Source organism: Mustela erminea, chromosome 6 (assembly GCF_009829155.1).
Source record: "Mustela erminea isolate mMusErm1 chromosome 6, mMusErm1.Pri, whole genome shotgun sequence".
NCBI lineage: Eukaryota > Metazoa > Chordata > Mammalia > Carnivora > Mustelidae > Mustela > Mustela erminea.
Genome location: NC_045619.1, coordinates 41,548,571 through 41,560,821, shown reverse-complemented (window position 1 = coordinate 41,560,821; position 12,251 = coordinate 41,548,571). Strand labels below are relative to the sequence as shown.

Here is a 12,251-nt window from a genome sequence, read left to right as displayed (position 1 = left end):
AATGACAGATAAAAACTGTATATACCTTAGTGTTCAGGAATGGTGTGTGAGGAAGTGAACTAAGTGGTCTAAGAGATGGCCCTGGATTTTTATGAGGTGAAGCAGGGAAACATTGCAAAGGTTGCGTGATTGTTGAGAAGAAACCTTTTAAAAATTGGATTATAAAGTTTATAAAAATAAGATAAATTTGGTTATTTTAAACCTTACAAAGCAAACAGTAGGGTAAAACTCAAAATTGTAGTTCATTTGGTTCATTGGGACTCTTGACTTCAGAATCAACGTCATTATTGTCATCACATCTTTGTAGTTATGATCATTCTTATTTTAAGCTTTATTTTAAAAAATATTTTTAAATTGAGAGAGAGCAAGAGTGAGAGAGTGTACAAGTAGTGGGGAAGAGGGAGAGGTAGTGCCGCCCCCTCCCCCTGCTGAGCAGGGGGCTGAGCCTGATTGAGACGGGATTTCAGACTGGGTCATGACCTGAGCTGAAGCCAGATGCTTGATGCTTAACCAACTGAGCCACCTGGGTGCCTTTATTTTAAGACTTTTATTAAAATATTTATTTTCCTGAAGAACATTTTATAAGATAAATAATGTATGTAGTTACTGTCCAGATCGTATCATTCATGGCATTCCTTTACCCCCATCCCCAAAAGGTACATTTCCAGTTGTTTTTTCTTAGCTGAAAAAATTGCTTCTCTTTTGTTCTTTAGGTGCAGGCAACCATAGATACTTTATGGGCTACCTCTTCTTCTTGCTTTTTATGATCTGCTGGATGATTTATGGTTGTATTTCTTGTGAGTACAGGTAGCTTTTTACTTTCTGAAATCAAATGTTTGTATACTTTTGCTTACTATATTAACAATATATGATAATGACAAGTCTTTTAACTAAAAATTATGGTTTGGGGCACCTTACTACAATGAACCATAAAGAGAAGAACAGATGTGGAACTATAAATGTATTCAACATACAGTATAAGCAACAGAATAATCAGCTGTTTTAATATATGTGTCCTTTGAAAAACATGTTGGTTTAATAGTCTTTGAAATGCTTCTGGGTGAAAGACGCCCACATTTTTACATCACGTGCTTGCTTTACTCTAGTAACTTAAAGATTTTTGTGACTTTGCTAGGTGCTCTTTAGTACCAAACCGCTGGGAAAATGCAGTTAACTTCACGCAGAACTAGAAATATTTCAAAAAGTAAGGTGTAACTATTGCCTATTAGAGAATATTAAAAGGGGTTAGAAGATACTTTTTTTTTTTTTAAGATTCTATTTATTTGACAGACGGAGAGAGGTAGCACAAGCAGGGGGAGCAGCAGGCAGAGGGAGAAGCAGGCTTCCCAATGAGCAGGGAGTCCTATGCAGGGCTTGATCTCAGGACCCTGGGCTCATGACCTGAGCTGAAGGCAGATACTTAACGACTAAGCTACCCAGGCACCCCTAGAAGATACTTTTTTTAGGAATAAGTGGTCATTTAATGGGTATAGGGGTAATGATGGGTTTTTATTGCATTGAGAATGTGATTTGAGAAGAGTTTAAATGAAGGTATTAGTTACTATGCTTCAGGACTTGGTGTACTTAGCATATAAATATGTATTAGATCCTGGCTTAAAAATAAGTTGTAGAAGGATGATTTCCTAGTCATATTAAGAATAGTGTCTGTTATTCCCCTAATAACAGTCTACTTCCTCACATACACATTAATAGAGAAAAAGATTTGGTCAAAGGGCTTGACTTAGTTTCTGGCCCAACAGACCTGAGGAGAACATGGTCCTGCTAACAACAGTAGTTTTTTTAATGGCAGCAGCTCTAAAAGAAGAGATTTCTGTTTTGGAAAAAGTCCTCCTTCATCAAGTTGGTCTTCTTGTGCTATATGCCCCGCCCCCCCCCCCCCCAATTTCACTTATATACATATCATCTCTGTAGAAAGGTGTAATGTTAACTATTGTATGTGTGCAGTACCAAACAACTAAAAACTGTGTATTGTTCAAGTACAGTAGTATTTTTTTTTTTGATTGGATGGTGCTTTTTCCATTTCTGTCTTTGCTGTGTGTTTTTTTTTTTTTTTTACTAATTATATACTAATTTTTTTACTAATTATGGGGTATTTAGGAGTACAAAAATTTGCATTCAAAGTCATCCGTTAAATGTAGACATTTGGATCATGGTTTCTAAGTGGTGCCAACTGCAGATGCCTTTGTGAAGTGGTTGGATGATTACTGAGTAAACGTGAAACTTCTGTTCTCATTTTAGACTGGGGACTCCACTGTGAGACCAGTTACACCAAGGATGGATTTTGGACATATATTACTCAAATTGCTACATGTTCACCTTGGATGTTTTGGATGTTTCTGAACAGTGTTTTTCATTTCATGTGGGTGGCTGTGTTACTCATGTGTCAGATGTACCAGGTATGTGCATGTACATGGTTGGTTCTTCATTAACACTTAATTAACACTTCATTCCCTATTACAAAAGATAATAATGCATTCTCTTTTTAACCACTTCTACTTTTCAAGGTTTAAAATTTTCAATTTACTTTCCTTACTCTTCCTTTATTCTTTCTTTACTTTTCCTTTTTTTTTCCTTTCTACTGCCCTCTTTCCTTCCTTCTTTCCTTCTTCTTCTGTTCTTACATTATGAATTTTCTTTTTTTATTTTAAGGATTTTATTTATTTGACAGAACAAGCAGTGGGGAGCTGCAAAGGGAGAGGGATTAGCAAAGAAGCAGGCTTCCTGCTGAGCAGGAAGCCCAAAGCAGGGCACCATCCCAGGATCCTGAGATCATGACCTGACCTGAAGGCAGATGGTTAACAGATTGAGCCACCTGGGCGCCCCTGACTTTTCAGTGCTACTTTTGACAGAACTTATTTCTATTGTTCGTGATTCAGATATATTCAGTTGAATATAGGTGTGAGATTAGATCGATGATGCCATTAGTTTTGTGTTTATTAGGAACGTTTTATTACCTATAAATACCAGTGTTTATTCAAGAACCTTTTCTTATTTCAGGATTTTTCTAAAAGCTCAATTTTTAAGGGGCCGATGGAGAGGTGGTCTGTGTACATATAGTGTCCATCTCTCCCCAAACACAATACCAGATAACCTGTTTTTTTAAATATTTTTCTTGTTTAACTGGCTACTTCTCACAAGAGTCAAAGTGATATGTAAACTAGCTTGGTGATCTCCCATTGGAAAAGCAAAAACAAACTTCATTTTTCTCTCTATCCTAGTCTTCTTGAGAATTAACTTATTTTACATTAATACTTAATTTATATCAAAGAGAGTTAATAGTTTGCTTTCTCTTACCTCTAGATATCATGTTTAGGTATTACTACAAATGAAAGGATGAATGCCAGAAGATACAAGCACTTTAAAGTCACAACAACATCTATTGAAAGCCCATTCAAGTACGTACATGTTTATAAATTTAATATTTTCTTTTGGCATATAACTTAGCAAGTATCTAGTGAATACATCAAAGAGAAATACATCTTTAAGTCAATAGGATACAAAATGGAATATTTCTTGTGCTTAGCAATGTGTAAAATAGCTTATAAATCCTACTGAATTCTAAGATTCCTGCCAGATATAGCATTGGTTAGTTTACTATTACTTTAAAATTCATGACATTAACTGTATATAAATTTGTGTCATTCTTTTTCTTAGTTGCACAATCCAAAACCTATTGAACTACTAACATTTAGTATAAACATATTATACATTAGCATATAGCTTTAATATTGCTGTAAGTTTCTATAAATTTTCATTGATAAATGTATACACAGAATTGAAATATGATTTTAAAATCATATTTTAATAATATTTTAATCATAACTGAAATTCATGTTTAGGGAAATTTTTTAGACTCGGGAAGCAGCTTTTCAGTTTGAGTTATTTTATTTGCCCTCTTCATGACACAAAAATTTCTATATACCCAGTTTTACTTATGTTTCCTTTTTAAATTGAGGTATAATCAACATATAACATTATATTAATTTTAGATGTACAACATAATGATTTGATGTTTGTGTATTGCAGAATGATCCACACAATAAGTCCGATTAACATTTGTCACCAAACATCGTCACAGAATTTTTTTCCTTATGATGAGAACTTTTTAGATGTGTCTTGGCAACTTTCAAGTATGCAACAGAGTAGTGTTAATAATAGTCAAAATGCACACTGAAAAAATAGAATTAAAAAAAATAGTCACAGTGCTGTTCATTGTATCCCCATGAAGTCATGGGGATAAATTTTATAAGTTTAAATTTTATAAGGATAAATTTTATAAGTTTGTACTTTTTGACTCCCATCACCCATTTCGCCCACACCCCACCCTCAGCCTCTGGCAACCACCAGTCTATTCTCTGTATCAGTGAGTTTGGTTATGTTTGTTTGTTTAGATTCCATATGTAAATGAGATTATATGGTCTTTGTCTTTAGGTCATTTCCATGTCCTAGCTGTTGTAAATGGTGCTGCAGTGAACATGGCAGTGCATGTGTCTTTTCAAGTTAGAGTGGATTTTTCTGTTTGTTCCACTTTTTGTTTTTTGAGGGTTTTTTTGTTGTTGTTGTTTTGTTTTTTGATAAATATTCACAATTGGAATTGTTGGATAATATGGTAGTACCATCTTTTTTTTTTTTTTTTTGAGTACTTCATACTGTTTTCCTAGTGGCTGCACCAATTTACCCTCCTACCAGTAGTGCACAAGGATTCCCTTTTCTTCACATCCTCACCAACATCTGTTATTTTTTGTCTTTTTATTTTTTATTTTTTTTTTTTAAAGATTTTATTTATTTATTTGACAGAGAGAAATCCCAAGTAGATGGAGAGGCAGGCAGAGAGAGAGAGAGGGAAGCAGGCTCTCTGCTGAGCAGAGAGCCAGTTATTTTTTGTCTTTTTAGTAATATTCATTCTAAGAGGTACGAGGTACTATCTCATTGTGAGTTTGATTTGCATTTCCTTGAAGATTAGTGATACTGAGCATCTTTTTATGTATCCTTTATGTATCTTTGAAAAAATGTCTATTCAGATCTTCTGCCCATTTTTTAATTGAATTTTTTTGAGTTCTATGAGTTTTTTATATATTTTGGATATTGATCCCCTTATTGGATATATGATCTGCATGAATTTTTTACCATTCAGTAGGTTGCCTTTTCATTTTGTTGATGGTTTCTTTTGCTATACAGAGGCTATTTTAATACAGTCTCACTTGTTGTTTCTTTTGCATTTGTTGCCTTTGCTTTTGGTGACTTATTAAAAATTTCACTGCCAGCACCCATGTCAGGAAGCCTACGACATGTTTTCTTCTAGCAGCTCTGGTTTCGAATGTTACATTTAGGCCTTGAATCCAGTTTCAGTTTTTGTGTGTGGTGTGGAGTAGTGGTTCGGTTTCATTTTTTTGCACTTGGCTGTCCAGTTTTCCCAAAACCATTTATCAAAGAGATTCATATATATTCATTCATATATATATATATATATATTCATTCATATATATATATGTATTTCTATATATATATTTTTTTTTAATTTATTTTTAATTTATTTTCAGCATAACAGTATTCATTATTTTTGTACCACACCCAGTGCTCCATGCAATCCGTGTACTCTATAGTACCCACCACCTGGTACCCTGACCTCCCACCCACCCCCCGCCCCTTCAAAATATATATATATATTTAATCTTACATTCAGTTTGATGCTGAGGAGTAGTAGTTTCCTAATTATATGAAATATTTAAAACTTGAGTTTTACTGAAGCTGCTAACGTGCCTACAACCTTCAAGCTTTTGTAATGCTATTAATTATTCCATGCTTCTGGAAAGCATACAGACCTTTAAATAAAAGCAAAAATAAAGGAGTCAGTTGGGTAATTTTGAGAATTCTCCCATAGGCACAGTTATTGTATAAAATGTAAAACAGTGACAGCTTTTCCAGAAGTGTTCTTGAAGTCCTAAAATTCCCTGAATTTATTCTTGACATATTTTTTTTCTTAAATTGTTACTTTTAGATACATTGCCAGCTACATGCTATTTATAATTATTTTGTGTTTTACTTTCTCAATTTTGGATATAGTTTGTCTCCTTGCCAAAGAGCCACCCATCAAGGAAAGGTTTTATCAAAAATTACATATGACACAGTAATGAAAGAAATGCAGAATTGAATAGCTTTAAAATATCATTGTGTCACCCAATTAAATTACCAAAAGAGAGAAGAAAAATTATTGTTGGCAGAGCTGTGAAGAAACATGAATGCATGTGTATTTTATAGAGTTATAAACAGGTTCTTTCTGGCAAGTAACCTAAGTTTTTAAGTTCAGAAAAAAATACCTTAAACACCAAAATTATATTAAACTCATATATTAAATTATTATACTAATAGACTTTTCCTTTTTCCTTTTGTTTGGGGGGTGTTTTAGCCATGGATGTGTAAGGAATATTATAGACTTCTTTGAATTTCGATGCTGTGGCCTCTTTCGTCCTGTTATCGTGGACTGGACCAGGCAGTATACGATAGAATATGACCAAATATCAGGATCTGGGTACCAGCTCGTGTAGCAACATCTTTATCCTATGAAGCATATTGCTGAGTGGTGCCTGAAAATTGTGTCTGTCCGTGTCTCTCTCACACTCGAATCCACATTTTTTGAACAATAGCATGCTATATGTAGGGCTAACAGTGAATTTTAGTCTTTTTTTCAACACTTTTATTAACAAAAGTAAACATGGACAGAGCACACTGCCACTTCTGGGAAGAATAAAGATCGTAAAAGGAATTTTAATGGTTCTTAATGTGGGAATTCACAACATACTCAACTTTTTGGTTTTGTTCTCATAACATTCTTCATGAATAAAGAATGAACTTATTCTGTTGACAGACATGGTATACTGATCAGAAATGTTTGATTCTAGCTAAAACTAAATTTGTGGTATACAGCTAAATTTTATGATGCAATCTACTATGACTGTTGCATTTAATTCCAGGAGAGTTGTCTTAAATTGATTCAGGCTAGTATTATGTACATTTTAGAATGTACATGTAAATACTGTGATAAAAATCATGTGGTTTTATTAGGGATCTGCTGTATTACGTCTTCAAGGGCACAAGAAAATAATGTTCACAAAAATATGTGCTAATAATATTTTATTGCCATCAGCTGTTGCAATGCTGATAATATTTCTAGTTCAGTGAAATAATTTGTAGTAACCTTGCTCTGAGGTTTTATGGTCTGATAATAAAGCACTTGCATGAGTATAGTAAGTCATGTTATTTTGTTCAAACTTAAAAGCCCTACTAAGTGCATGATACACCTCATAGAATGTATACTAGCACATACTATCCAGTAAAGCATAAATTAGAATTTAATTTGATGTGCAAACAGTCCAGTTTTTAAGAGTTGAGGTAATTTCAAGGCAGAACAAATAAGTTAATGCAAAATTCTCAGTAATAGAGATAAATGGATATACTTCTAGAATTCTGAGCTGCAAAATAAATTGTAGACAAAATAATGGAGTTTAGCTAAAGATGGAGCATGATCTCTGTACATACAGCACATGTGAATAAAAGAAAAGCTAATGGTATATTCTGGTTTTTAAAAACTGACCTATCAAATAATTTAATCCTCAAGATTATTTCAATTTTACCAATACCGAATGTTTTAAAATTTGTTAAGCTGTCTGAAACAATTTCAGAAAGGTTTTCTTATTGTTTAATGTGATGCACTGATCAATTTTTGTTGCAGCATTTCCATACTCTCACGGTGAACTACTAGTCACTGCTTCCATAAATATTGTTTACAGAGTGAGACTTGGTTTAGTCCTCTTAAGTGCTGTAGCAAACTGTGGTTCGAGCAACCTGTGGCAAACCTGTGAGAGGGAATGGGCTCGGGGGAGGGTGGGAAAAGGGTGGTCAGACTGCTGACAGATCCTAGACCAGTGTAAAGATTGTGTATCTGTATATAAATAATTTATCAAATAGTTTTCTCTTTGTGTCTCTATGTGTTTGTGTATTTAAAGCTGCTCATTTCATTTTATCCAACCAAAAAGAAAAGGGAGATAACTAATGAGCTTCTAGTGATGTTCAATATTGCTGTTAATAGGCATTATACCCTGCAAGTTCACTGCATGTCTGATGCTTGGTAAAATTAGTATTCTCTGTAAAATGCAGATTACAGGTATTTCAGCAATCTAGTGGTATACCCGCCCCTTGCCTTAGTAAGAGGAGCAGTGAAAATTGTATATAGTTGATGTTCAGTATTTCCAAGTACCATTTTTATATAGTAGTTTCTTTGACCATAAGTCACACATCAGAAAGATTACCTTTAGTGTATTTGAGTGTTTTAATATTAGAAAATTGGCATATGTACTTTATTTTTGAAAAGGGAAAAGATGGGTGTGGGGTGGCAATAGCATTGTGCCATTTTGTCATAGAATGTAAAAAATTGGTTAACTTTACAAATGTCTCTGCTAGTTTTGACTACTAATTGGGGGAAATTTTAGATAATTTTTAAATTTGAAGTTATTTATAAAAGGCTAGAATTTGTTTTAATTTTTTGTATTTTGAGCCACTTCACATAAAGACTCAGTTGTAATTTTTATTGAATACATTTTTATTAACAGTTGAATACAATGGTCGTATTCTCAGAGTTTGGATAAGAGTGTTGTTACCATGTTCTTTCTTTGTGGTACAATATTCTTTTCGGTGCAAAAGAGATGTCTTTCAGTTAAACAGAAAAAATACTATAGATCTATAAGTACATGGAACATACTAGCAATGTTAATGCTTTAGTACTAACCATCTCACAGTACTGGTGAAATCTTAAAACTTAAGAGATGGTCAGATGGTGGAGAGCCAACTATGCAGCAGTGTACTGTACCGTCTGTTTACTTATTTTGTAAGTCTTATGTGTGGAACCAGCTTAACCCAGTTCTAAAGTTGTGTATGAAGGTGACCCTTTGGGGGATAGTTCATATCAGCTTAATGGGATACTGTTAGCAAATAGGAACTTATTTCTCAGCCCTGAACATAAATTACTTCCTTTTTTTTCTTCATATTTTTTGTTGTTCCCAGGAATTTATTTGAAATATTAATAGGCATAAAACAGCATCATTATACTTAAGCTATGGGTATTTTTATTTCGTATTTTATTTATAACTGTGCCAAGTATTATTTTGCTACTTACCGTGTTACTCTGTGGAAAGAAAAACCTGTAAAGTGTTTAATAAATAAGCTCTCCTTACATAAATTAAATCTGTCAAAATTTTGTAAAATATTAATCAGAATAAATATTGACTCTTAAGTGTGTGCTTGTTTATTTTGCTCAGTTCACTTCAAGAAATTGATGAAACACTGGTAGTAGTACCTGTGATATAAAAAGGTTATTCTGTGTATTTATATTTGGGTCAACAGACAAGCGGCAGGACTAGAAATTAGCAAAAGTAAAATGTGGTGGTAGCATTCTTTCAAAATGTCCAATTCCGTGTGTATGTACATGTATGTGATTAATACTTTTTAAATAAAAGGAATAAATTTTTAAGAATTTTGCATTCCATAGAATGCATAGAATTGCTCAGGGGTTGTATGAATCTCCAAGTTTTTAAATATAAGTATTGTCTAAAGACACCAGTAAAATTTTGGAAAAGGAAACCTAGTGAGCATTGATCTCGGTTGCTTCAGCTGTGCATGACCGCTTCAGTGGGGAATTTAAAAAGCAAAGTTTTTGAAGGACCTCTTTCCTGCCTGTTCACAGGATTGTTTATGGTTTGAGAACCCAGTGGTATTAAATATTTTCAGATTGGACTGATACTCATTTCATAATTATTTTATGATATTTAAAGTGATGCATCCAGAGCTGTATAGAACTCAAGTAACAATATTTTGAACTAGTGTAAAAATGAAACAAATTCTACAGCAAGTCATCAGTTTTCATGGCAGGTGCATTCCTCCTCCTCATCGTTGACTTGTCTGGCTCCCCCAGCCCTTTCCAGTTTGGTAGATTGTACTATGATAAGGATATCTGGTTCTAAGAGTTTATAGAAATAACTGGAAACAAGTGATACATATCAGGACAGTTAGTCTTAGCTTCTTGTCAAAAAGTAAATCTTCAAAAAAAAAAAAGTAAATCTTCAGTTCCATAAAGTTGTTGGTTTAAGAGTTATTTATTAAATATATTTATGTGGTGTATAAAATAGAGAAGTCTGTAACTCCAAGTAGAATATTCAAAATGTTCCTTGATCTAGGTCAGCTAGGTCACAAACTCTAGGAACCAGATGTGCCTTTTAGAAAACTTTTTGCCTCTGAGTATGAATTTTTTGCTCAGAGAAATTTTACAAGAATATTGATTAGACATTTATTTGGATTAAAAAATACTTTTTAGTAGGCAGCAGTGTTTCGAGTACTCAAAGAGGGACTGTTTCCTTACAAAGCATCAGAAAGCCTCATTGCTGCTGGTACTGCTTGGATCTGTAGGTTTATAGTTTTTCATCAAGTTTGGAAATTTATCAGTCATTGTCTTCAAATATTTTTTCTCCACCCTGCCCCCCCTTCAGGAAACTCCAGTTACACATATATTAGGCCAGTTGGGATTGCCCTACAGCCCACTATGAGTTCATCTTTTAAATTCCTTTCCCGTGTTTACTTGGATCATTTTTATGTCTTGAAGTTCACTTAGATTTTTTTCACACATATGGTTTAGTCTGTTGTCAATACCATTCAGTGTATTTTTCATCTTGGACCTAGTTTTCACCTACAGTGTTTAAGACCATTTTTTATATCTTCTGTATCTCTACTTTTTTGAAGATATGGAGTATACTTACAATTAACTTTTAATATCCTTACCTGCCAGTTTTCACATATAGGTCAGCTTGGGCTGCTTTTGATCTTTTATTATTATGGATCATATTTTCCTGCTTCTCAGCATGACTAGTAATTTTTGATTGGCTGCCAGATACTGTGAAGTGGGTGTGGATTCTTTTGTATTCCTACAAAAAGTGCAGAATTTTTTCTGGGATGGAGTTCTTTAGAAGCTTCCATCCTTTCAGGTTTTATTGCTAAGCAAGATTTGTTAGACAGGACCAGAACAGTGTTATAGTTTGGGTTAATAATTCCCCATTGTTGGGGCAAGCAAGACCTGTGTGCTCCCTCTAAAGCCCCATGAGTCGTGTTTTCCCATCTCACCAGTGGGAGTAAACAGGCACTGTTCCCAGCTCCATCTGAGCACCAGACTTTGTTCTCAATCTTTGTGTTGGTTTTTTTGTCTGGTCTTGGATAGTTATATGCACGCACTATCAGCACTCAGCTGAAGACTTGCAAAGGGACGGGGGTGGGGGGGGTTGTAGTTTGCATGTTTGTGGAGTTTTCTGTGCAGCTCTCTCCAGTCCCTTGAACTCTGTTGCCTTTATCCCTCTGGACCCAGCTCAGTCAACTCAGAATACCTTCCAGCCTTGCCTGTGTTCTCCCTCTTTGCACTTAAGCTACAGCCTGGAAACTCCCAAAGCAGTTAGCTTTGCTAATCCCAAGACTGATCTCATTTTCCCCATAACTGTTCTTTGTTGCCTGTTGTCCAGTGCCTAAAAAACCTTTTTTTTTTTAATGTAACTTGTGGTTTTTGTTGTTTCAAGTGAGAGGGTAAATTTGGCTCCTGTTGTTTTCACTCTGCTTTAAGTAGAAGTCTGAGTTAATATGTTTTTTTAAGTTTTTGTTTTAATTTCTAATAGGGAAATAATGGCAGATGTAATTTGTCATAATCAAAAGCTCCTTGGGGGTCCTCAATAATTTAAGCATGTAAAGGTGTCCTGAGATTAGTAAGTTTGAGTACCAGTGGTCCAGACCAACATTTCCTTGTCCTTAACTTAAGATATTAGTGGTTCCTTGGATAACTAATTTGATAGAAGGCTCTCAGGTTAAAGCCTCAGCCACAGGCTCCCAAAACTTTCAATATTGCTAGGATGTGACATATACATATATGGGTGTGACATATACATATATGTAAATATACACACGTGTGTGTGTGTGTGTGTGTGTGTGTGTGTGTGTGTGTATTGATATGGACTGATAGCAATACTTGTTAAATTTAACTGATCTTGAAGACTTTTTGGAACTAGAGTTGCCAGCAGTCCTCAAATATACCAAACCAGCACAAGGAGTTAAAAAACATCCCAAATTTTTCATTTTAAAAAAATTATATATTTCCATACAGCACTTTTAATATCACATTTGGATTACTTTAGGGCTACCCTATTGAC

The 12,251-nt window shown here is 34.3% G+C and overlaps 1 protein-coding gene across 2 annotated transcripts in view; it reads left to right on the top strand.

Moving 5' to 3' along the window:
* The window catches only part of ZDHHC17 (zinc finger DHHC-type palmitoyltransferase 17), an 89,157-nt gene extending 79,850 nt beyond the window's left edge, over positions 1-9,307 (top strand). Inside the window, exons 14-17 of one of the 2 annotated variants that reach the window (XM_032346934.1) lie at positions 714-797; positions 2,260-2,417; positions 3,322-3,416; positions 6,428-9,307. In XM_032346934.1, the coding sequence (XP_032202825.1) occupies positions 714-797; positions 2,260-2,417; positions 3,322-3,416; positions 6,428-6,566 (476 nt within the window). In that variant the 3' untranslated portion in view covers positions 6,567-9,307. Of the gene's footprint in view, positions 1-713; positions 798-2,259; positions 2,418-3,321; positions 3,417-4,047; positions 4,603-6,427 lie in introns of those variants that run through there. The other variant, XM_032346933.1, reaches the window with a different exon arrangement.
* The last annotated feature ends 2,944 nt before the right edge of the window (positions 9,308-12,251 follow it).